This window comes from Diadema antillarum, unplaced genomic scaffold (assembly GCF_040938485.1).
Source record: "Diadema antillarum isolate AM-2024a unplaced genomic scaffold, OU_Dant_1.0 seq00000565_RagTag, whole genome shotgun sequence".
NCBI lineage: Eukaryota > Metazoa > Echinodermata > Echinoidea > Diadematoida > Diadematidae > Diadema > Diadema antillarum.
This window is the reverse complement of record NW_027271504.1, coordinates 2,187,748-2,213,698: the sequence shown is the minus strand read 5'-3', so window position 1 is coordinate 2,213,698 and position 25,951 is coordinate 2,187,748. Positions and strand designations below refer to the sequence as shown.

The 25,951-nt window shown below is 39.5% G+C and overlaps 3 protein-coding genes across 3 annotated transcripts in view; 1 reads left to right on the top strand and 2 right to left on the bottom strand.

The window, feature by feature from the left end:
* Positions 1-25,951, top strand: part of LOC139735184 (probable E3 ubiquitin-protein ligase HECTD4) — a 108,295-nt gene that overhangs the window by 39,503 nt on the left and 42,841 nt on the right. Inside the window, exons 20-25 of the mRNA XM_071645944.1 lie at positions 9,825-9,929; positions 19,569-19,732; positions 20,110-20,277; positions 23,225-23,423; positions 24,356-24,463; positions 25,537-25,625. Of these exons, the coding sequence (XP_071502045.1) occupies positions 9,825-9,929; positions 19,569-19,732; positions 20,110-20,277; positions 23,225-23,423; positions 24,356-24,463; positions 25,537-25,625 (833 nt within the window). The remainder of the gene's footprint in view (positions 1-9,824; positions 9,930-19,568; positions 19,733-20,109; positions 20,278-23,224; positions 23,424-24,355; positions 24,464-25,536; positions 25,626-25,951) is intronic.
* On the bottom strand, positions 1,114-2,148 carry LOC139735188 (nociceptin receptor-like). Its single transcript, XM_071645948.1, has one exon. The coding sequence runs from the start codon at positions 2,146-2,148 to the stop codon at positions 1,114-1,116; it is 1,035 nt and encodes a 344-aa protein (XP_071502049.1).
* Positions 6,601-7,626, bottom strand: LOC139735187 (nociceptin receptor-like). Its single transcript, XM_071645947.1, has one exon. The coding sequence runs from the start codon at positions 7,624-7,626 to the stop codon at positions 6,601-6,603; it is 1,026 nt and encodes a 341-aa protein (XP_071502048.1).

Genomic DNA, 25,951 nt, shown 5'->3' with positions numbered 1-25,951 from the left:
ATTGCAGTTTGACAGAAATCGAAGATTTATATCAAATTTAAAAGATGTACAATCTGATAGTGATTAAGAATATGAATATTTCATTAAGGTGAATGATTTGGCCTCTTTACATATCATTTCATCAGAAAACTTACTCAGTGGTCCCAGCAATTTTCACAGCTTCACTGGGACTCACTGATACTTTACATCTGCCTCTGTAACATACAGTCAGCGATGACATATCTCATTTCATGGTTTAAAATAGACATCAAACTGAAGGGATGTATAGATGTGCCAATACTACTGGATTTAATGATTAGAGTTTGCTGTGAAAGGTATGATTTCTTTCTTCTTCTTTTCTTGAGACACCAGGTTTACAATGAGAAGCCTATCATACACTCTACAATTCTGCTAGAGAATCGGCTATATTTTGTTGGAACAGAAAAATGATGTTTAATTATCTGACATATACACTTGTACGTGTTACTAATTTCAAACATCTTATGCCTAAATAATGTCATTTGCCATGAGCGTCTACCTTCTACACAGTAGACGCTTAAAAATGCAATTGAAGAAATGACAGAGAAAATGGTGTGAAGTCTCCAATTACTGTTTCAGCAGCATATCAACACAGATAGAATAAGGTAAAACTTGTGGGAGACCACTCTGGGAGACACAAAATCTTATTCAGCAGGTGATCTTTATATACAGGTTCACAAGCATACAGCTTACATTACTGTTTACTCTGATTTGAGTATAATTTTCGTACAAATCCCTTATCGTGAAATATTCTCGCAAAATAAATGGCCTGCACATTATGAACCGCTCTGAAGTGAATCAGATGTTGTAGTTTGGTCCTTTAACAGATGGGTTGATTTTAGAGCATGGTTATTATTCCTGGTTGATGTACATGTAGCACATCTTAGAGAATGGACAGGTATTTCCTTGTACTGACTGATGCAGTTTTCCAGCCTGAATTGACAGCAACATATTGGAATACTAATGTGGAAACTAGAAAAATGGCTAGGAAATTGTTACTCTGCAGCCTATGAATAATGAAGTTTCAACCTGCACTTGCATGCCCTGTCACACAAAACCAATCGTGACAGAGTTGACTGTGAGCCATGGTTACTCTCAGACATACTCTGACTCGGTGCCACGACTGGTGTTTCCTGTCTTGTCACTGAGCCGTGATTTGCCGGCATCCTTCACAAGAGACTTCAGGATCCCGGATGGCTCCGGGATTTGCGAGTACCGACCAGTGATCATGCATCCAAAGACCGGTTTAAAGATGGGATGCCTTGCAGCATAGATGATGGGGTTGATGACGCTGTTCAAGTGGAGGACGACTATGAAAAACACGACAACGGTATTGAAGGCAGATGGATTTGCACTGGATTTGGCAATGACGACGATAGCTGTGTAGGGCAGGACGCAGGCGTAGAAGCCGCATATGACAATAAGGAGATTCTTTGTGATATCGATGTCAAGACGTCTGGAGCCGGGAGTGGACACCATGGAGCGTGCCACATGACGCTTGATGTGGAGGAAGAGGAGGATGTAACAGGTGAGGATGGTAACCAAGGAAGTGATGAGGAGGATTGGGACCAACCAGCTGAGTTCGGGAACACTATGCTTGATGATGTAGACACCACAAACTCGCTGGGAAGAGATGATCATTAGTATGGGAGCGATTAACCAGGAAGCCCCAACCATCACTGCCATCTTATACGGTGCAAAGGACCATTGGTAGAACTTTCTAGGCTTTGTGATGAGAATGTAACGATTGACTGCGATGAATGTGACGGTGACGAGACTGCATCCCAGGGAGCTTGAATCTATGATAGTCACAGGGAAGCAGGACCACGTTGCTAAGAAGACAATCTGCAATCCCTGGAATGGGTACGTGAGACAGGCCAGCAGGTCAGCCACACTGAGACTGACCACCAGCACGTTCATGGAGGTCTGCAGCTTGCGGGAGAACATAACGGCAAGGATGACAAAAATGTTGCCTACTATCCCAACAATTGCCATGGCGAAGAATGCGGTCGCTATGAAGATCCTTTCAACATTGCTGATGCTGTCTACATGCTGTACATGTAAAGTTTCATTGATTGGGAAGTCTGTGGTATCAACGTAATACGTTGATGTTGTCATTTCAAGATCCATAGTGACAGGTTTCTTGCACTGTACACGTAAATAATGAAGAAACAATGCTTTTCAAAATCAACTCGAGAGTATCTATGCACCTTTGTCTTGTAGTGTTATGATGTGTGATATTAACCAGGAAGCCACAGTGAAGCCGTCTGGAGGCTATCGCGTAACCACTCAGTCTGACTCTTAGAGGCGTAGGCAGCTCAGCCAGCTCATCATACTGTGAGAAACTGGGATACAACTCCCCATTTAATGAGTTTTCAACTGTAATGTGACTGTCAAGATACCACCAGCATTTAGGAGGAAGTGGACACAAGATGCTACATTATGCCAACCACTTTTTTTTTTTTTTGGGGGGGGGGGGGGCGTGCCTGTGCAGTGCGTGTATGGATTTGTATGCATGTGTCTTGTGTATTAAAGTTTGTACGTTTATGCGTGTCTGACTCTCTGATTTCATCATGTCACCTCTACTAGTTCCTGTTCCTCTTCCCCTAGTTCTTCTCTCCAACATGGAATCTTGCTGGTACAGCCAAACCACCTATGCTAAGACTTTGGGTGTAGCACTTGGCTGCCACCACGCTATAAAGGACAAAATTAATTGGCCAAAAAGTCGGCATTACAGCTGATCCTAGTCAGAAGCATTTGGCTGGCATTTTGTAAACTGCAGGGCAGACCGACTGTCATATAGATTTCAATCTCTGACATAGCGAATGATCTACATGTATGTCACTCTTTCCTCCCATGTCATGAGCTATTCATCACAATTTGTGCCAACTCCCTCAGTTACAAGTGTACTTGCCAAATGACTACCAAAATTATGTGTACATCGATTCAACCTTTCCCTTGTATTGAAAAGGATAGTAATTTTTTTCTCATAAAAAAAAAAGAAAGGACGTTAGTCTGTTCGAATCAGTGTTCATGAGAGATAAGTGGCATTTCATGAATGAAAAGATCTAGTTAAACTCATGATTTTCAGTGTTATGCAGTGCATATGAAAAGAAGGTACTGTAATTCAACTGCAGAGAAATATGGATTGTGTGGGTTGGACTTTTTTTTTTTAATTGAGTGACCAGGTTATCCAACAGGTGGCCATATTGAAGATTATGGACCATAAAAGAAGTAGGTATCAATGGAAGAGTTCCCCTTTCCTCACAACCAACATTGTTCTCTACACAGTTGACATAATTATGAAACAGTAACCCTCTAAAGTTGGATTACCCTTTTTTGATACACACTGTATGATTTGAGGATATCAGTCATGACTGAGATATCCAAAAACAAAGAGGTTGTAATACAAGGTGGGATCCACCTTTTATTAGGACCACTTTGTTTTACTTTGTAGTTGCATTTATATCAGCAATTTCAAAACAGATTTTCAACAAAGAAACTTTGAATTCCTCTTAGAATTGTATGCTCTTTAATATTTTAAAAGTGGTTTCTATCTCACAAAAAGTTAAAATCTAGACACCACATCTCAAACAAAACTATAGCAGATCCCTTTAACCTGGAATGAATGAATTAACATAGATACAAAGAGTAAATCTGCTTGAGACTTTTGTGTAGAGCATTGAGCATTGAATATAAACACTGCTGGAAAGTAGTAGGTTTTACATGTACTTACTGATTTATTATAGTTGACAGAACATACAATTTTGAAATGATGAAGTGTTACTTTTTTCTCAGTTTGATTTTGCATGCTTATACCTCTTCCGACCAGAATTTGTTTTTGTTTGTTGCTTTCTTGTATTATCATGAATTAGTTTTGGGTTCTTGTTGTTGTTTATTTTTCCTTTTTTATAAATCTGCAGAGTGTGGCAGCCCTGTTTAAAGTATCAGGCCATTCTAGATTGAATGTTCAACATTAAGGATGTGTAAATTTTGAATTGATATCATGGGTTTAGATGGTAAGAAAATAGAAGCACACCACAAGAAATACATCAGTGATATGGTTCGCATGAAGTATTGGTGCTTTATTTTGAGTCATAGCATTATATCACATTGCATTTATTTCATATGCTGCTCGAATGATGCTTAAAGAATATTTTGTACCAGGTGAATTAAAGATCTAAAAGAGGGTATGACTCAACTTTAGCACTGTTTTTTCTATACTAGCAACCCCCTTCATCCTCTTTCCGCTGGAAATGTGAAAACTCTAACATGAGTCCAGTAACATGATATATGTACTGATACAATAGTGACAACATGCAATTCTTTTGTCTGTATTTGGCCCACATGAATGTGTGCTACCAACAGTAATTAATGCGTTGACAGTCATATAATTACATTGTAGGAACATGTAAATCAATCTCATGCACCCGAGTGTTGAAAAGTATTTACGCAAAGATCTTCTCGTCTACAGAACATTAGAAGACTTTACAAACATTAACTGCTTTCGTACGTAAATGTGAAATACTGTTAAAATGAGGAAATTTCGCTTGCATTTTAATTTTGCAAATTTTGCGAGCGGCAACATTCGTGAAATTAAAATACATGTGAAAGTTCTTTCCTACGCAATATGCATTGGATGCATGGCAAGTCACGAAAATTCCATGCTGCGAGAAAGGCCGTCGGCTCCAATTCGCGAAATTTTCATGCCACGAATATATCGCGTTTTACAGCATGTCAAACAATGATGACTTATGATTTGCAATATATCCTGCAAAGTCATTACAACTTTGCAGTTTATTGTTTTTATGTTGTATGTTATCAGAATGAACAAATATGATCTGTATCATCTAGATGTCTCAAAGCTGTACAGAAGAACAAATCACATGTAATTCTTTTAATTATGTTGACATTGGAAATACAGATAAGACTGGCTTACACAATGTACTGACACGTGTGAACCATAATTTTGTCTGAGGCTCTCAGAGTTTAGACTTTAAAACAACTGACCTCACTTTTTCATATTGAAAGTAACTGCTTTCATTTTCTCATTGAAGACAAATACAGTTGGAAGTATTCTAATCAAATGTCTTTCAAGTTTTTTTTTTTCAGTACTATAAGTGAATTTTAGATCAGCAAGGAAGTATTGTCTACACAAGAAATTCAGTGTACAGTACACCGATTCTGAATGCAATTTTAGACTTGAAAGAATTGCAGTTGACATGGAAAATATGCATCACAACTTTCAGTAGATACTGTCTGTGATAGGATATTCACTAGTTCAGACGGATAGTATGCCAAAATCTGAAGCTTTGTAGAGGTTGGTATATTCTTTAGAAGTTTACTGTGTCCATGTACGGTAGGAAGAAATAGCCAAAAAAAAAATGTATTATGTACATAATTATGCATACCAGCAACAGAATTTCATATCAAGTAGAGGTGGAACAGTCTCAATCTTATATTGCATATATTGCAGTTTGACAGAAATCGAAGATTTATATCAAATTTAAAAGATGTACAATCTGATAGTGATTGAGAATATGAATATTTCATTAAGGTGAATGATTTGGCCTCTTTACATATCATTTCATCAGAAAACTTACTCAGTGGTCCCAGCAATTTTCACAGCTTCACTGGGACTCACTGATACTTTACAGCTGCCTCTGTAACATACATTCAGTGATGACATATCTCATTTCATGGTTTAAAATAGACATCAAACTGAAGGGATGTATAGATGTGCCAATACTACTGGATTTAATGATCAGAGTTTGCTGTGAAAGGTATGATTTCTTTCTTCTTCTTTTTTTGAGACACCAGGTTTACAATGAGAAGCCTATCATACACTCTACAATTCTGCTAGAGAATCGGCTCTATTTTGTTGGAACAGAAAAATGATGTTTAATTATCTGACATATACACTTGTACGTGTTACTAATTTCAAACATCTTATGCCTAAATAATGCCATTTGCCATGAGTGTCTACCTTCTACACAGTAGACGCTTAAAAATGCAATTGAAGAAATGACAGAGAAAATGGTGTGAAGTTTCCAATTACTGTTTCAGCAGCATATCAACACAGATAAAATAAGGTAAAACTTGTGGGAGACCACTCTGGGAGACACAAAATCTTATTCAGCAGGTGATCTTTATATACAGGTTCACAAGCATACAGCTTACATTACTGTTTACTCTGATTTGAGTATAATTTTCGTACAAATCCCTTATCGTGAAATATTCTCGCAAAATAAATGGCCTGCACATTATGAACCGCTCTGAAGTGAATCAGATGTTGTAGTTTGGTCCTTTAACAGATGGGTTGATTTTAGAGTATGGTTATTATTCCTGATTGATGTACATGTAGCACATCTTAGAGAATGAACAGGTATTTCCTTGTACTGACTGATGCAGTTTTCCAGCCTGAATTGACAGCAACATATTGGAATACTAATGTGGAAACTAGAAAAATGGCTAGGAAATTGTTACTCTGCAGCCTATGTATAATGAAGTTTCAACCTACACTTGAATGCCCTGTCACACAAAACCGATCGTGACAGAGTTGACTGTGAGCCATGGTTACCCTCAGACGTATTCTGACTCGGTGCCACGACTGGTGTTTCCTGTCTTGTCACTGAGCCGTGATTTGCCGGCATCCTTCACAAGAGACTTCAGGATCCCGGATGGCTCCGGGATTTGCGAGTACCGACCAGTGATCATGCATCCAAAGACCGGTTTAAAGATGGGATGCCTTGCAGCATAGATGATGGGGTTGATGACGCTGTTCAAGTGGAGGACGACTATGAAAAACACGACAACGGCATTGAAGGCAGATGGATTTGCACTGGATTTGGCAATGACGACGATAGCTGTGTAGGGCAAGACGCAGGCGTAGAAGCCGCAGATGACAATAAGGAGATTCTTTGTGATATCGATGTCAAGACGTCTGGAGCCGGGAGTGGACACCATGGAGCGTGCCACATGACGCTTGATGTGGAGGAAGAGGAGAATGTAACAGGTGAGGATGGTAACCAAGGAAGTGATGAGGAGGATTGGGACCAACCAGCTGAGTTCAGGAACACTATGCTTGATGATGTAGACACCACAAACTCGCTGGGAAGAGATGATCATTAGTATGGGGGCAATTAACCAGGAAGCCCCAACCATCACTGCCATCTTATACGGTGTGAAGGACCATTGGTAGAACTTTCTGGGCTTCGTGATGAGAATGTAACGATTGACTGCGATGAATGTGACGGTGATGAGACTACATCCCAGGGAGCTTGAATCTATGATAGTCGCAGGGAAGCAGGACCACGTGGCTAAGAAGACAATCTGCAATCCCTGGAATGGGTACGTGAGACAGGCCAGCAGGTCGGCCACACTGAGACTGACCACCAGCACGTTCATGGAGGTCTGCAGCTTGCGAGAGAACATAACGGCAAGGATGACAAAAATGTTGCCTACTATCCCAACAACTGCCATGGCAAAGAATGCGGTCGCAATGACGATCCTGGCAGCATAGCCAATGCTGTCAACGTAATCGGTCCCATTACTTGGGGAGTCTGTAGTAACAGCATAATCCATTGATGTTGTCATTTCAGGATCCATATTAGCACGTTTCTTAGTACACTGTACTCATGAACCAAAGGCTGGCACTCTTCTATAGGGTTCTCACTCTGCAAGACTCGGAGCCAGCTAGAAGAATCAGCAAAAAGACGAGTCAATGCATCAAGCTGCAATAAAATCAGATCCGGTTATGCTCTGGTGATCAAATGCCCTGCCCCCATTAAAGTCTACTTTCTATAAAGTAGAAGTCACTGTGTGTGACGATATAAGGGTATATGGCAAATAGACAGGATATCCATCTCTCTCCCAGCCACAAAGTGACGTCACTGTCACTGCACAGTAGGAGTTGGTTTAGGAGGAAATGGACCGTGAAATGCTGTGCTTGCCACTTTTTTTTTTCTGTGGGTGTGATTGATGTGTGAGTAGGAAGTTTATGGGTGCTTAAAATTGTTGTGTGTGTTAACTTTTTCTTGTTCATTATTCGGGCACATTGCTATTATTCTGTTATCTGCCCTTCAGCTAATTTAACTCTTTCATGCCTGTCAATCTCTGGTTACAGATGGAAGCTTTCAATCTTGCATTATTTTGCATGGATTATTGCGTATCTATTAAATGGAGATTAGTTTGCAAAGTAAGGTGATACAGGAGTAATTTGAACCAGGCCGCTGCACAAACACTTTGTCATGTATTGCACATACACACACACACACACACACCAACACTCACACATGGCAGCTGATCACTGATTTAGGTATAAAACAGCTGCAAGCCTTTAGCTGCCATTTGATCTTCAAGGGAGTGCCGTGTTTATGTGCCATGCGTCAATACTTAATATACAAACAGTATAACACACTTCAGTGATGCAGTGATGACATTAGTAAGTTTGAATAATTTCAACCTCACTTATAATGGATACCTGTCATCAGTGTGACAATGTTTGGACTACACTGTATTTAGAAGGTACTGGGCATTGGTAATCATGATAACGCCAGAATAAAATGATGCATAAATATTAGGTATTTGCTTCATAAAATTGTGAAGAACGATGACATCTCGCCCAGTCACCATGACAGTGTGAAAGTGATAATGACTGGTTATTGTACTTTACTCAGTAAAATACAATGACCAGTCCTTAGCAAAAATACCCAAATAAGGCAAAATAAATACCTGGTCCCATGTACACTCCCACGCAGTCATTCGATTCTGATCTTCATTATTTCATATTGCAAGTTATCATGCTGCATTAGTATTGTATTAATACAATGTAGTTACACAATGGTTTTGTCTTGATATGCTATTGTGCTACAGTTTCGAGTCACAGAGTTGTGCCACATTTGTATTGTATTAGTAGTTATGCTTTCAGAGTGATCAATACACAGTGGTTTTGTCTCAGTGTCCTATTGTGCTATATTTCCAAGTTCTAGTGTGTGTAAATCTGCAGACATCACAAAAATGCTTCACTGCTCCTAATACCATTTATAGTGCATTGAATGAACCCAGCAATGCTCTTGATGTGCTAATACCTCTTTTTCACCTGGGCAGAAGTTGTGTTGTACTTAAAAGTAGGCAGTTCATGAACTTTTTATGACAAGCCTAGCAATTTTCATGCTTTTTTTTAGAAGGCTTTCGGCCTATAAACACTTTCTTTATTGCTTGGTTCTGTGTTTTCAGTAATAGTATAAATCATTCAGGAAGTCTTTTTATTCTGCACTCTATCAAGTAAAAAAAAATCTCCATATTTCTCTATTTTTCATTTAGAACAATTTAGAATTTAAAGTTGGGACTTAAATTTTTTGTTATAGAATATCTTACTTTGTAATGTCATGACTGATTTGTAAAATTGGCTGCTCATTTTAGGAGAGTAAAGCTCCTTTTTCATGTATTACATTAGCAACTGTTTTTGTTGTTTTTTCTGATTTTAGCATATTTCATGAATTTGATTAGTTCAATCCACTCTTCCTCTATCAAAAAAAAAAAAAAAAACAGGGAGTGAAATTCAAAAATGCCACTGCAAATGACATAAGTTCCAATCATAATTTCTGCTGCAAAGTTTCTCCATAATTTGTAGGGGTAACACTGTTTTTCAAAGCTTGTTTCTGAAAAAATGTGTATGATGTTTACAATTTAATTGCATTAGTTGCAGTTATTTACTCCATTCAGCAAGGAACAACTTGTACATCAAAATGACTTTTGAAGAAATATGTGAAAATGTAGTTATGGACTTGAAATTTGTCTTTCAGGTCGAAGGCGACACGGTTACCTTCAACTTTGAGATGCGAAGTGGGCGGGAACACAACACACCCGACAAGGCCTTGTGGGGATTCAGCTGCACAGTCAGAGCACAGGTGTGTAACAACATGTACTTGTATTTTTGTTGTTGTTGTTGTGGTTGTTAATGTATTTTACTCTTTCTTATTCTCTTTTCATATTTCTGGCATTAGGGATGAATTAACTCTTCTGTTTTTTTTTTTCATGCTAGTACATTTGACATATTGTGTACAGATTATAGTATATTTTTCTCTCTCTGCCCTTGTGTGTTTTAACCCTAAAAGGGCTGGGCTTTTTTGGCTATGCTAAGACGGGGGGGGGATGGATTCTGCCCCCCCCCCCCCCCCCCCCCCCGAGATCTTGGCCATCGGTGGTGCAATTGCGAGGACATTTTGCATGCTTGAGACCCACGTCATAATCTACAAGATTGTGTCACAAGATTTTTTGAAACAGTCAATTTCTAGTTTTAATTAATTAATTTTGCAAATTAAGCTCAAGATCATATTTTAGCCTAATTAAAAGCATTGAGTCTAATATTTGATCTGTAAAGCTGTTTTAGCATATTCAACAATTGTACATCACAAAAACTTCCAAACTTATTTCAATTCTTATGTATTTTATTGTTTTCAGAATTTCTCATGTATTTCCTTGTTTTTCAACTTTTGTTTTTTTCTTAGGTTTTTTTATTGGAAATTGTCACTGACCTTTTTTCTACCATAATTAGCATAAAATCAATCTATGAAAGTGATTAATTATAAAAATAATCAGTTTTTATGACTTTCATGACAGAGCACTGTTTTCCATAGGAAATGTACACAAAATCACAAAATTGTGCCCATTTTGAGGGGACATTCCGCTACCAAAATGGGTGTGGCTTCACAAAAGTATGCGCAGACGTTGCAAATTTGGTCTCAAAAGTTGCGCGAGACTTGAACAAACAAAGTCAAGAAGCCTCACGACGAGGCCTTCTCGCATTACAGAATTATAGCGCGAAACGTCGAGGGGGGGGGGGGGGCGGATTCCACCCCCCCCCCCCCGGTCCTTTTAGGGTTAATCCATATTTTATTTTTAATTACCTCTGCCAAGGGAGGAGGTTATGTTACCGTTGGTTTGTGTGTTCGTTTGTTTGTTACATGTAGTTTGATAGTTAGTTTGTCCTTGTGCAAAATAACTCAAAAAGTACTGAACGGATTTGGATGAAACTTGCAGGAAAGTTTGAGAATGACACAAGTAACAAACGGTTAACTTTTGGTAGTGATACAAGAATTTGGGGGGAATTTATGAAGGATTTTTGATATTTTGGCTGGTAGGGTCAATGAACTTTGGAGTTCAGCCTGCACGTATTTAAGGTTTTCAAACGCGCTCTAAAGTGCGTGCTCCACTTTCTGCTCGGGCAAGGCGCGCCGCGCATCTGAGGTTTTATGAGGTAACAAAGGCTTCTTTTTCAGTATGTATACCTATGGGTGGATATCACTGATCTCAGTGGAAGAGCCCAAAGAGCTTTTCCCCAGTGGTGGAGAGGAGAAAATCTCTTTGGGAAGAGCAAGATCATCGGTGGAAAGTAGCTGCTTGGCGGAGGTCTGTGCTCTCAGAGTGCTTTTCTAGTTCATATATGTGATATATATGTAATATATGAACCCCGTATAAGCAAATACATTTGTATATTTGGATGTGGTATGTGGTAGACCTGTGTCCATGGTGAGTGAACAGACTTTCGTGGAAACTCCATTGTTTCCTGGTGACTAAATACATACAAATTTGGATGATATACAGTCAGAGTCCAACAAATTCTTTTGTTGGACTCTGGATTTTTGGATTGTTGGATTTTTTATCATGGCTACTACTAAAACACTGATCAATTCAGTGCTTATTTACGTCGATGTAGGGCATTTTGTCAATCAGTTGCAATACAGTCAGAGGTTATGAAGTCAAGATCAACCATATGTCCTCCGCACTTCCTCCAACCAAACAGGATTCCTCACACCACATCCCATATAACCCCCCCCCCTTACCTTTCAAATGTTTGTTTGAATGCCTAGCAGCATTGCCTCTCCCAAATCCTTGAATGTGTAAAACTTATAGCGAGTATGACTCATTCAATGCATATTTTGTATTACCAACACAATGGTTTCTACCAGTAACAACACGCCTCCCTTTCGTATTGCTGTCTCCCAGCATAATTTTGATATGATCATCTCGATTGTTCAAGCACCCTCACCTCTCGCAAGTTATCCTCAACAGAGTTGATCAACAGCTCTTAACACTGCTGTCAAGAAGAAATCTGATATGACTCATAGCCCGCAATGGTATCAATGTCAAGTGCATGGTTCCCTATGTTGTCCTATATTCTATGTCGTATTGATTTCCCCCAACATACAATGTAATTCTAATGTGATCATCTCAATTTGTCAGTACCCTCACCTCTCACAAGTTATCCTCAACACAACTCTTAAAAGGGCATTGTACCGGTTTTTTATTTTTTTATATGTTGTTCTTTTAATCCTAAAAGACCCAGTGGTGCAAACAGAATCAAAATTTTTGTAACGATTTAGTCCGTATTTTCATTTTAAAAATGGAACTTTTTGGGTGAGAATTATGCTAATGAGCTGACGAGCCCGGATGTCGTGATGTCACAGGTGCCAAATATATCACTGATTACAAGCCCTTGCATACGCGTGCGTTAAATCGTGCAGAGTAGCAGACGACGCTTAGGCCCAATTTAGCTAGCAGGCGGCACTTGTGTACTGTCCTATCCATGCAGCTGTCTCAAATTTCGCTGAACCAAATCGCACCAAAATTACAGGATATACTTCTAAGCATATTTCAAAATACTGTATTATATTTGAACGAAATCGGTAATCGAGAAGTATCAATATTGATGCCGACTTTCAAGTTGTCACTCAAAAAAACCTCACTCTTCGCGAGAGATCTTGGTAAATGCGACATGCACAATCTAGAACTGAAGTTAGCCGACTAGTACTGTGCGAACGGGGAATTTACGCGGGAACTAAACTAAAAAATGTTATGATTTTGGCGATTTGTGTGATTTACGAACTATATTTTTCATTCAACTTAGCTGAAATAATTTATAAATAGATTTTTTGCTCCCGATTACTTGAAAGATTTGTCTCATGATATTAGACGGCTAACTTCAGTCTGTGCGTGCGCAGGCAGGTAGGGCTACTACGCCGCGATCACTCTTGTTTAGTCGTACAGAGCAGATTATTTTTCGCGACGACAGGAAAGTCAACAACTTCACTTACGCTTCCCGACTTGTGATTTGGTTCCAATTAGCGTGAGCAAGTGGACATGAGTCATAAAATATTTCTTGTGATTTTGGTGCAATTTGTTTAAGTGAATTTTGAGATATCTAGTGTTCTACATGGATACGGAAGTACTCTAGCACTATACCTACGTGTACACCAGTGCTTGGATCGCGAAGCGGCGGCACTGTTTGTATCTACGTGGTCAGGCCACTCTTCCGAGGTATGGGTCCTACTAAAACTAGATCTAGTCCTTGGTGTTAATACGACCACCATGAGATTTATCATGACTACAAAAACATTGAAAATTCATAAAGCAGATACCTTACCTGCAAAATTCAGCACAGAAACAACAGGGCCTGCAGCACAAGGGCCTAGATCTAGCGGCAACGCTAGACCTTGGAGTCTGGACTTTCGTCTGGACTTTCTTCAAGTTCTGGCAGCAGGGGTATGTATTGTATACTATAGCGTTTACGCTGTGCCTATTATTAGCGCTGTGCACGTACAGCTGTCGACGGGGAGGCGAGTGAGTGTTTGTAGGCGTAAACCGTGATTGCCGTTGACTATTTTTTGGATTTAGATTTTAAGAATCACTCAGTCCTCATCTTTGTTAGATAGTTTGAACTGTCGAACCATTATTGCTCATCATCAGTGCATAGTTAGTGCAACGTTACTTACACACAGTTTTCTATGGGCAGCACGTTCGGACAATGATGCCAATTTCATTTTGCATATCTGGAATATTCCCCACAAATTTTATCTAAATAAAAAGCTTTTGAAGAGATTCCTTTTAAAAATTAATGAATATTGTTTAACATGTTTATTTCACTTATATTGCAGTTTTACTAAATAGCAGTTTTTGCAGTACTTCGTGTGAGATTTCATCAGTAAATTGACATGTGTAGTTCGTTTTTGCTAAAGTCGGAGGTTGGCACCTGTGACGTATGCCAAATTGTGTGGATCGTTCCTTGGCTTGCTCGTTTTCATTTTTTTCAAAAAATCATTACAGACTTATCCTGGGTTTTAGAATCCTCTCTTTCCAGTTGTAGGCATAAAAAAATGTAGATTAGAATTATCAGACATTTAGAAAATGTCAGTACAGGTTCCTTTTAAAACTGTCGTGAAAAAGAAGTAATCTGGAATTATTCACACCCACAGTTTCAACAACGTCAAGGGGTGGTTCTCTGTGTTGTCTTGATCAGTAACTTTGCTTAAAGTTTGTATATATCCCTTTTTAAGCATTACAAAATTTTGCATGGTTGAAGAATAAAGTCACTTAAAATCATTTACTGTGAAATCGTACTTTAATGCTCTTTGAATGCTCTTTCCCCCTTGTCATTCGAGGATATGCTCCCCTTGAATACTGAGAATAACAGTTGGATTTTTTTTTTTGATTTTTTTTTTTTGGGGGGGGGGTCTGAATTTGAATTCACTTGAAATCTACATGTATAACATTCATTGTCCCTCCATCATAAAGAAGTCTTCAATTGTATTACTCTGAGGAAAGGTCTGAGTCATCTACCTCTACAATGAGGTTTGATTTATCAGCTTATGAAAGGAATCTGATTTTCAGTTGCGAAAGGGGCACACAAACTTTAATCCTGTTGTTTCCATTGGCAGCCTGTTATTAATACAACAAGATGGCAGGATTGCATTTTAAAGTGTTGACCTTGTGTGGGTTAACAAGGCTTTATTCTGCAGCTGAATAAGAGCAGTTAGCATCTGCCTGCTTGTAGTTTTTGCAATGTTTAATCATGTGCTTCGATGGCATCTATCAAATGTGATGAAAAAACAATATGATGAAGGGAGGGGTTGGGTCAAAGAAATGTGAGTCAGAATGCTGCTTTATTAGGATGCTGTCAAGTTCTGCTGAGCAACAGTGAAACATGTTTCTTGTACATATGTGGATCATCAACTCAGGCAATTTTTCTTTTCCCCATTTTTTTTTTTTGATAACCTCAATCACATGAAGGTATTGTTTACCATTGGGAGCAGTGATTTAAAAAAAGTGTTTGAGTTATCACATTTGATGCATATGTGTAGGTCAGACGTATCACGAAACATTCTACTATATTAAATGGGTTAGTCAAATACCGGTCAGTGATTGGCTAAACAGAGTCACGTGATGGAGGTACATTCGTTATGTTCGCCCATGGGCGAACATTCTTGGTTATGTTCTCCCATGGGAGAACATTTTCACGTAACAAATGACAGAAGGCTTAGGACCGGCCACCCACGCCTCACGTGCGCACAGTGAATTTGGCTCTGTTCGAGCGAGCGATCGAGTGCGTTGCTGTGCTCTGCATGAATGCTGGTGGTTGCAAAGATCGTACACTGTAACTACAGCCCAGTCGCTGTGCAGCGCACTGCGTAGTAACGTATAACAACGTCTGGTCGGGCTACGCGCGCTAGCTACGTGTAAGTACACTGAATCTCTCTACGATCTTTGATGGTTGACGTTGACGTATTTGACTAACCCATATGATATAACAGATGATGACTTTTGTTGTCGGGAACATGTACCAAACGTTCCACCCTCAGGGTTTGAAATGCTATTTCGGGAGGCTATAAGTCCCTCGACTTCGTCTCGGGACTTATAACCTCCCTCAATAGCATTTCAAACCCTTCGGGTGGAACATTTGGTATGTTCCCTCCCCCACCAGTCATCATCTATATAATGTTTCCTGGTGACTAAATACATACAAATTTGAATGATATACAGTCAGAGGTTATGAAGTCAAGATCAACCCTATGTCCTCCGCACTTCCTCCAACCAAACATGATTCCTCACACCATATCCCATATAACCCCCCCCCCCCTACCTTTCAAATGTTTGTTTGAATGCCTGGGAGCATTGCCTCTCCCAAGTCCTTGAATGTGTAAAACTTATAGCGAGTATGACTCATTCAATGCATATTTTGTATTACCAACACAATGGTTTCTACCAGTAACAACACGCCTCCCTTTTGTATTGCTTTCTCCCAGCATGATTTTGATATCATCTTGATTGTTCAAACCCTCACCTCTCGCAAGTTGTCCTCAACAGAGTTGATCAACAGCTCGTAATACTGCTGTCAAGAAGAAATCTGATATAACTCATAGCCAGCAATGGTATCAATGTCAAGTGCATGGTTCCCTATGTTGTCTTGTTTTCTATGTCATATTGATTTCCCCCAACATACAATGTAATTCTAATGTTGTAATCATCTCAACTTGTCAGTACCCTCACCTCTCACAAGTTATCCTCAACACAACTCTTAAAACTGTCATGAAAAAGAAGTAATCTGGAATTATTCACACCCACAGTTTCAACAACGTCAAGGGGTGGTTCTCTGTGTTGTCTTGATCAGTAACTTTGCTTAAAGTTTGTATATATCCCTTTTTAAGCATTACAAAATTTTGCATGGTTGAAGAATAAAGTCACTCAACATCATTTACTGTGAAATCGTACTTTAATGCTCTTTTAATGCTCTTTCCCCCTTGTCATTCGAGGATATGGTCCCCTTGAATACTGAGAATAACAGTTTTTGTTTTTGTTTTTAATTGGGGGGGGGGGTCTGAATTTGAATTCACTTGACAACTATAACATTCATTGTCCTTCCATCATAAAGAAGTTTTCAGTTTTACTACTCTTAAGGAAAGGTCTGAGTTACCTCCCTCTACAATTAGGTTTGATTTATCAGCTTATGAAAGGAATCTGATTTTCAGTTGCGAAAGGGGCACACAAACTTTAATCCTGTTGTTTCCATTGGCAGCCTGTTATTAATACAACAAGATGGCAGGATTGCATTTTAAAGTGTTGACATTGTGTGGGTTAACAAGGCTTTATTCTGCAGCTGAATAAGAGCAGTTAGCATCTGCCTGCTTGTTATACCCCCGCCAAACGAAGTTTGAAGGGGGTATATAGGAATCAGCGGACGGTCGGGCGGTCGGTGGGGCGGTCGGGCGGTCGGTCGGGCGGTCGGTCCGTTGCAAATCTTGCGTCGCGAACTACTTCCTCAGTTTTCAACCGATTCCCATAAAACTTGGCACAGATGTGTGCCTTGGGTTGTAGATGTGCAAGACGTATTTTTTGACAGTACCCAAAGTACGTTGCCATGGTAACGGCATATTATGGGCAAAAATGGGTACAAATCTTGCGTCGCAAACTCCTCCCACAGTTTTTGATCAATTTTTATGAAATTAGGTACAGATGTTCATCTGAATATGTCAATGTGCAAGACACATATTTCCGCAGTGGCAAAAAGTGCGTTGCCATGGTAACGGCATGTTATTGGTAAAATATAGGGCAAAATGCTTCATGGCAAAACTGCTTCATCAGTGTTCTTCCAATTCTCATGGAATTCATATTGAATGTTTGTCTTAGGATATAGGTCAGCATGACACATTTCTTGACAGTGACAAAAAGTATGTTGCCATGGTAACAGCTCACATATTATGAGCCAAAATGATGGAAAATTTTGTGTTGCAAACTACTTCCTCAGTTTTTGCCCAATTTCCATGAAACTTGGTACAGATGTGTGCCTTTGGTTGTAGATGTGCAAGACGCATTTTTCGACAGTACCTGAAAGTACGTTGCCATGGTAACGGCATATTAATGGCAGAAGATCAAGGAAAGATCTTGCGGATTTAACTACTTCCTCAGTTTTTTGACCAAAGCTTATGAAATGTTGTTTTGACCAAAGCTTATGAAATGTTGTTTGGCGGGGGTATAACCAGTCGCTGTAGCGACATTTCTAGTAGTTTTTGCAATGTTTAATCATGTGCTTCGATGGCATCTATCAAATGTGATGAAAAAACAATATGATGAAGGGAAGGGTTGGGTCAAAGAAATGGGAGTCAGAATGCTAGTTTATTAGGATGCTGTCAAGTTCTGCTGAGCAACAGTGAAACATGTTTCTTGTACATATGTGGATCATCAACTCAGGCAATTTTTTTTTCCATTTTTTTTTTTTTTTTGATAACCCCAATCACATAAAGGTGTTGTTTACCATTGGGAGCAGCGATTAAAAAAAAATGTTTGAGTTATCACATTTGATGCATATGTGTAGGTCAGATGTATCACGTAACATTCTACCATGTGAAAAAAAAATGCAATGAAGCCTAAAATATATGGAAATATCACCATTTTTCTCAATAAACCACAACTGTAGACAGTTTATTCGAGAAACCATTTTATGATAACTTGTTCACATTTTGTATATCTAACAATACTTAACATTGATTATACGGATTAACATTTTTACATTGGTTGTTTCAATCCTTAGTTGACATTTTAGAACAATTTTGAAGCACTAAATCTGGGTTTTTGTTACATCAGCCAATGGTAAATAATGCCTGTGATTTGCATTGTGGTTATTAGTCGTTTTAGAGTTGTGTTAGGCCTTTCCCCCCACAACTCTGAGCATTGTTCAAGAAATATATATTTACCTAACTGCTCTATCTATCCTAACAATTAATATTCTAACCATTCTAGAATTATGTGTGCCTGCCTGATAGTAAACTCTTAAGATAAAAGAGGTTACATACAAAAAAAAACCTGAAGTGTTCCCCAGTCTTGGAGACAATGCTTCTGATTTTGTGAATAATTTCATACACTTGCAGCTGCATACCTCTTGCCAATCAGGTATGGAAGCACCCATTTGTATATTGTATTATTTATTTGTGTTTATTTTATTTAAACTACACATACTTGCCAATCATGCACATACAATTGTATCCATGACATTGTTTTACAGGAAACATTTTACTACTTTCGCTTTGTATCCAAGGGCGATTGTGGTTGTTACAGGAAGATGAAATTTTGTTTAGCTTTTGTGGGAGGTATTACAGAGTCACTGGCATGTACAGACTTGAGATCTTATTGAGTGTGCTCAATAGACAAAGTTTGTTACACTGTACCTCCCCAAGTGTTTACACAGTAATCATATTTTATGGTAATATGTAAGAGAAACAGATTTTTTTTTTTTTTTTGACAACAGGGACATTTCAGCTGTAGTTTTTGACATTATCCTGTTTGTGAGATCTGGTTGTGACTGTAATGTTTTTTGTTGGGAAGGGCAGTGACACACACAGACCCCCCCCCCCTTCTCTCCCTTTCTCTCTCCAATATGTCAGAAACACACCGTCATACCTGGGAAATATCTGCCTGGTGTGTCATTTGTTTTACTTCCTAAAATGTACATCTCATAGCAACCAAGATGTTGGGTAGCTATTGTCTACTGGTATTGATATACCCAATTTAGTGATATTGACTGGTGGTGTGTGAATCGTTTGAAGAATGATAGGAAGTTGTTCCTCGGTTTACATCCTCTTTTCAGGGATGCCAGTTTTCAGGCAGGCTTTGGTGTACTATCAAAGTTCAGGCCCTCTCTTGCATTCTAACTGGCATCTCTGTTTTGTTTTTTGTTTTTCCTTCATTTTTCCTACGTCTCTGAATGCTTTCTTACACAGGAGTCTACAGAGGACTGCACCAGTGGTCTGCCCTTCATAGCGGACCTGGCTCTTGGTCTGACAGTCCTGGGTTCAAGCCTCTTGGGAATCCTGTATGAAGGGCCAAAGGTCACCGGTGCTGAGGAGCAGTGCCACGCCCTCCTGTCTTCCAGACTCATGCAGAGGTAATGGTGATGATGACAACAACGAAGATGATGATTGTGATGATATTATGGTGACAACTATGATACTTCCACATCTTACTGAAGCTTCGAATCTGAATTGATCTCAGAGCGCAGTGGGAGCAGATTTGTAACAAATGCATTTTCATATACCTTTACTCTAAAGATGCATGACATACTCCAAAAATGATGAGTGTGTGAGTCAATACAGCGTCGTATTTGATCATATTCATGAGTCCGCCACATTCAGATAAAATGAGCCTTTCTCCCAAGATACAAATGTGACAGTTTGCCAATTAGGTCTACAGATATTGCACAAACGTGACCAGAGGAGTTTGTGGTGATCTTTGATTAGTGTACCTGTTATCTTTTTTTCACAGATGCACCTGGCACCAGATGATCCACCAGCTGCCCTTGGCCTCCTCTACACCTGGGACACAGAAAGGGTCGGATACCAGTCTTCCCCGCCTCAAGCTCTCCCAGGAGACCCTGCAGAGGCTTAGGACCATGACAGGCAGGGCTGCCCCCTTCCTCAGGCCCAGCATCAAGTAAGCCGGTCATCCTCCTCAACCCACCCTCAACTAATCCTCTCCGTGTGTTGTCACCTTACCTCTCTTACCCCCTCTTCATCCCTCCATACCTCTCCTTACTTCTTCCTTTTCCCCTCATCACCCCTTTCTTAGCTTCTTTCCTCATTCCCTCTTCATCTGTCATCATCACTCTTCACCCCATCCTTACCCCTTTTTCACCCTCCCATACCTCTCCTTTCTTTCTCCCTCACCACTTTCTTAGCCTACCCTTTCCTCAACCCTTCCTCATCCATCCCCACTCCTCACCACTCCTTAGCCCCTCCTTAGCCCCTCCTTATCCTCTCCACAACCCCTCATCATCTGTCCTCATCCCTCCTAATCCCATCCTTACCCCCTTCTTGCCCCATCCTTTTTCTATCCTTACCCCTTCTTCATCTGTCCTCAGTACTTGCCACCCCTCCTTTGCCACTCCTAACCCCATCTTTTATTCTATCCTTACCCCCTTCCTCATCCATCCTTACCACTCCTCACCCCTCCCTACTCTCTCCTTAACCCCTCTGTACTCTCTTCCAACCCCACCCTTATTGATTTTGTGTAGAGTAATTCGTGTCTGCTGGGGAGAGGGAGGGGGGTATAGGGAATGTGATTTGTAGCCTGTAAGCTCAAGTGTTTTGTTGTCCCCGCTGAACGAGTTCGAGCAGGGGACTATGAAACGGGCTCCGTACGTGTGTGTGTCTGTGTGTCCGTGTGTCCGTGTGTCCGTGTGTCCGTCTGTCCGTGCGTCCGTGTGTGATCAAAATGTTCAAAATGCTACTCCTTCGCCATTTCTAACCCGATTTTGATTCTGTTTGCTTTATATGATAGCACTACATGGGAGCTTTGAAACTTCTATACAGAATTTCAGTTGTGACCTTTGACCTTGACCTTTGACCTATATTGTACATTTTGCTTCAAAATGCTACTCCTTCGCCATTTCTAACCCGATTTTGATTCCGTTTGCTTTATATGATGGCACTAGGTGAGGGCTTCAAAACTTCTACACAGAATTTTGACCTTTGACTTCTTTGACCTTTGACCTTGATTTTTGACCTATATTGTACATTGCCTACAAAATGCTACTCCTTCGCCATTTCTAACCCGATTTCGATTCCGTTTGCTTTATGTGACGGCACTAGGTGAGGGCTTCAAAACTTCTACACAGAATTTTGACCTTTGACTTCTTTGACCTTTGACCTTGATTTTTGACCTATATTTTACATTTTGCTACAAAATGCTACTCCTTCGCCATTTGTTACCCGATTTCAATTCCGTTTGCTTTAAGTGATGGCACTAAGTGAGGGCTTCAAAATTTCTACACAGAATTTTGACCTTTGACTTCTTTGACCTTTGACCTTGATTTTTGACCTGTATTGTACATTTTGCTACCAAATGCTACTCCTTCGCCATTTCTAACCCGATTTCGATTCCGTTTGCTTTATGTGATGGCACTAGGTGAGGGCTTCAAAACTTCTACACAGAATTTTGACCTTTGACTTCTTTGACCTTTGACCTTGATTTTTTTTACCTATATTGTACATTGGCTACAAAATGCTACTCCTTCGCCATTTCTAACCCGATTTCGATTCCGTTTGCTTGATGTGATGGCACCAGGTGAGGGCTTCAAAACTTCTACATAGAATTTTGACCCTTGACTTCTTTCACCTTTGACCTTGATCTTTTTACCTATATTGTACATTTTGCTACTAAATGCTACTTCCGGCGGGGACATATTTTACGCACCGCGTAATTTCTACTTTTCCTTGTTTTGTTTTGTTTTTTCCAGAAACAAGTGACCGTGTGGAAATAAAATAAATGAATGAATGAATTCTATCCTTACTCCTTACCCCTTCCTCATCCATTCTCATCACTCTTCACCCCCTCCTCACCCTTTCCTAACCCCTCTTTACTCCCTCCTTGTCCTCTCCCTACCCCTTCCTTATCCCTTGTCACCTCCTCTTAAAATGTCCTCATCTCTTCTCTTCTCCATACTGTAAAAGTGGATATTTTCATGTGACTAATTTTTCGTGCTTGGTCGGGTCAGAAGAGTTTCGCGTGTTTTTAATTCCGCGGAATCAAGACGTCACGCACAGGAACATATGGCAAGCAAAAATATTCGCGGGCTTTTATTTTCGCGCTAGTTTCTGGTTGCGCGAAATGCGCGAAAATTTCAACACCGCGAAAATTTCCACTTTTACAGTACCTCTCCTTTCTCCCTACCCGCCCCATCATGTAAACACACACACACACACACACACACATACGTGTACAACTGCCTGCATACACATACACCACCTAAAATGTTTTTTTTTTTTCAAGCATTAATGGATACCTTGATTATCATGTGAAACTTTCCAAATGAACTGTTTCATATTGCTAAAGTTTACTCTTTATTACTTCCTGGAGATTTCAACTGATGTGCAATGTTTGCTTCAGAACATGTCTTACTAGTACGTGAGCATGGCAAAAGTGCAACATGTATTTCCTCTTTCTTGGGAAGAAATTGATACATGCATCATTCACTTTCCTAGAACTTCCTACAAGTTCTAGTGATGTCACTGTGGCAGTAAAATAAAAAGAAGGGTAGTTTTCTCTGAAGTGCTTACAAGCAATTCTGAACTTGATACAAGGTGTGATAAATGTTGTATAAACACATACATGTCTGTGTTACGTACCTGTCACTATGAAATTGTGAAATGTATATCATAAATGGAGGTTGCTTACTGCTCTGTGTGTTTGTTGGGATAGGTGATGGCGAAGATCCTTTTTTGACCTTTAGACCTTCTTACCTTTTTATGGTGTAGAATTGTGAAATGCCTATTTATCAAATATTTATGGTGCAGTGATTTACACAGCAGGCTTTTGTATCACTTGCAGCTTTGGCAAGAGGTTTGATACAATATTTCTTTTCACATTTCGCCTCCCCCAGAGAAGTGATAAATCCAGATGTCTTGGAGGAGACTATCGTATCAGCAGCTGTTCGACACCTTGGCCTAGAGCCTGTGCTAAACTCTCTCAGTTCCAGTGACTCTAGTCTTCCTTCCAGCCACTTTAGCCAGCAGGGCATTTTCATTCAGACCCTAGTGGACATTTTCTTCAGGGTGCACAACCTTGAGAGGCAGCTCCAGGTAAATTTACTCTCAAACCAGAAGTTCACATGAGCACGAAACTTTCGCAAATTTTGCAACGAGCCTAGATTCGTGAAAGTAAAAAAATGCACGCGATGGGTTTTGTCTACACAATGGATTGAATGCCAGTTACAATTCACAAAAGTTTGGTGCAGCAAATACTGTGTATGTGTGTGGATGTGTCTATGTATGGATATGTGTTTGTATGTTTGTATGTTTGTGTACATGTTTGAAGTTGTATATGTATGATTTGGTGCATTTGATAGTGACTTTTGGATGGACTGAGTGATATTGTGCTAATGTGAGTCACATCAGATGAAACCTTGTACAGGAAATAAAGCAAACTATGTGAATTGGAAGAAGCGGTAAGGAAATACTGATGGAAAATGTTAAAAGAGACAAGATAAAGTGACAGAAACAATGGCAGAGGAAAAAGAGACATTCTATGAGAGGATAGACTAAAAGAAAGTTTCATTGAGTAGAAATTATTGAAGGTGGTAGTTTTCCAGGCAAAAATAAAGATGCACCTAGAAACCAAACTTGATCAGGTCATGAAGAGACAATGTCACATGCATAGGAAAACTGAGACTTTAACTGATGGAGAAAACCAACAACAAACAAACATATAGACGGGAAAACCTGCACTTAGTACGTAGCGTATATAATGGAAGACTTAGTAGTGAGTAGTGGATTCAAAGTATTCTTCTTCTTTTTGTCAGAGGCGAGGTTCTGCTCTTTCTGCATAACCATATTGGTGGCTTTAGTAATGATTTTCCTTTTTCAGTGATTAAGTTACCTACCTTGTACTATTTGTCAATGTGCATTTATTTTTTACATCTTTGCATAATGCAAGCGTAGAGTGTAAAGGAGTACATTGCGTGCTCCTAGTGAAAGGTATTGTCACGAAGAGAATATTTCATCCATTCCCACAGTTCATTGGTGACTTGGAGCAGCGATGGGAGAGTGAGGTCAACGAACTGTGCCAAGATGCTAACCGTCCATCCTCACACGCCTTCTTCAATGACTTCCATCTGCAAGAGGTGTGTAATGACTAAAATAAGGCTCAAATAACTCCAACTTGTTTTGATAGCTTGAAAGCATTATGATTTGGGATGTTAACTTATTGTTAGTGCTGTACTGGTATGTCGGGTAAATTTACATAAAACGCTCATATGAATGGACAGTGGTGTATGTTTGACGAAATGAAATTTTTACTGTTGACAGAGACATCTAGTTCATTCAGTTGTATAGCATGATGCACCTGGTTGATATGGTTTGCTGACTATTACTATTCACTTTGGTCAAAACTAGAGGGAATTTGAATCTTTTACGCATTTTTTTCTGTGATGTGTGCAAGGCGAACCATGCCAGTGGATTAGGACCCTTGCAAGAGAAAGTGAAGTAGAACTTTTATGATTTGATTCTTTGTCACAGAACCTCTATTGTCCTCCAAAGTGCTAGTATGCTATTCCCCTCTGGAAAACACATATCATTGCTCTGCAGGACTTGAACTCGGGTTTCTTGATCACAATCTGGATGTACTAATGACTGAGCCACCTCTTCCCCCCAAGCATCTAGTAACTGATGAGTTATACCTTTCAGAAGGAAGAGAATGCTTTTGTCAGTGTTTGCAGCCTTGAATCTTATCAATTACTGGGGTATTTTTCTTCTTTTCTGAATAGATGACTCTTTTAGAACATTGAAACTGTACATTTATCTGTGTAATGAAGATGCCATTTTTTTCCCCAACAATTCTGCAGGTTTCATGGAAAATACTATCTCTCCTCACTTGTATTAGGTTGCATGTCTATTGCAGGAATGGTAAAAATACTGCTCTTCCACCAATATACTTAATTTCAGCCCTCGGAATACTGCAATGATGTTGACGAGGTTAGCATCCCAGTATAGTGAAGCAATTCCGTGCTTTTATGTCATTGCTTGCAACAAAATGGATATCTCATATTGGTTATAGGGTTGAGAATATTCAGTGCTTCAGCGTAAAGATTGATAGGTAGCAGGAGCTATCAAACCAAATTATAGGGAAAAGGCATGTACTTTGTAGTTAAAGATGAACATATTTAGCTGTGTATTTTATGTATATTGGGACTTGCAGGACAAGAAGAAGGAATTGGAAACACTGTGTTTCATCAGAGGTATCGATACTGACACAGTCAGTTTGGAAGAGGCTGTCATTCAACTCAGGTAAGTCTGCAAGTTCTTCCAACTTTTCTCTTCTTTCTTAAATGAATAAAAGAAAATGACTGATTCCGGAACAGTGATATTGGATCACGCATTGCCGAGTTGTATGAATTATTACATCCTAGGAATTATGTATTCTGAATTATGTAGGAATAATGTATTCTTGTTTTTAAGTTCAGGATAGAAAGATATGGCAACTGCATAATTACACCCATACATAACGCTTTTAAAATATGAGAAGTACTGGTTGTGAATGGTCTTGCACAGTGTCTCCTTGTCTTCTATGAAGAACGTAGTATATGATTCAAGAGAGGGCAGTATTTTGCTAT

Excerpts from the sequence above, each read along its gene's own strand:
- LOC139735188 (XM_071645948.1), bottom strand. The coding sequence starts at position 2,148 with ATGGATCTTGAAATGACAACATCAACGTATTACGTTGATACCACAGAC.
- LOC139735187 (XM_071645947.1), bottom strand. The coding sequence starts at position 7,626 with ATGGATCCTGAAATGACAACATCAATGGATTATGCTGTTACTACAGAC.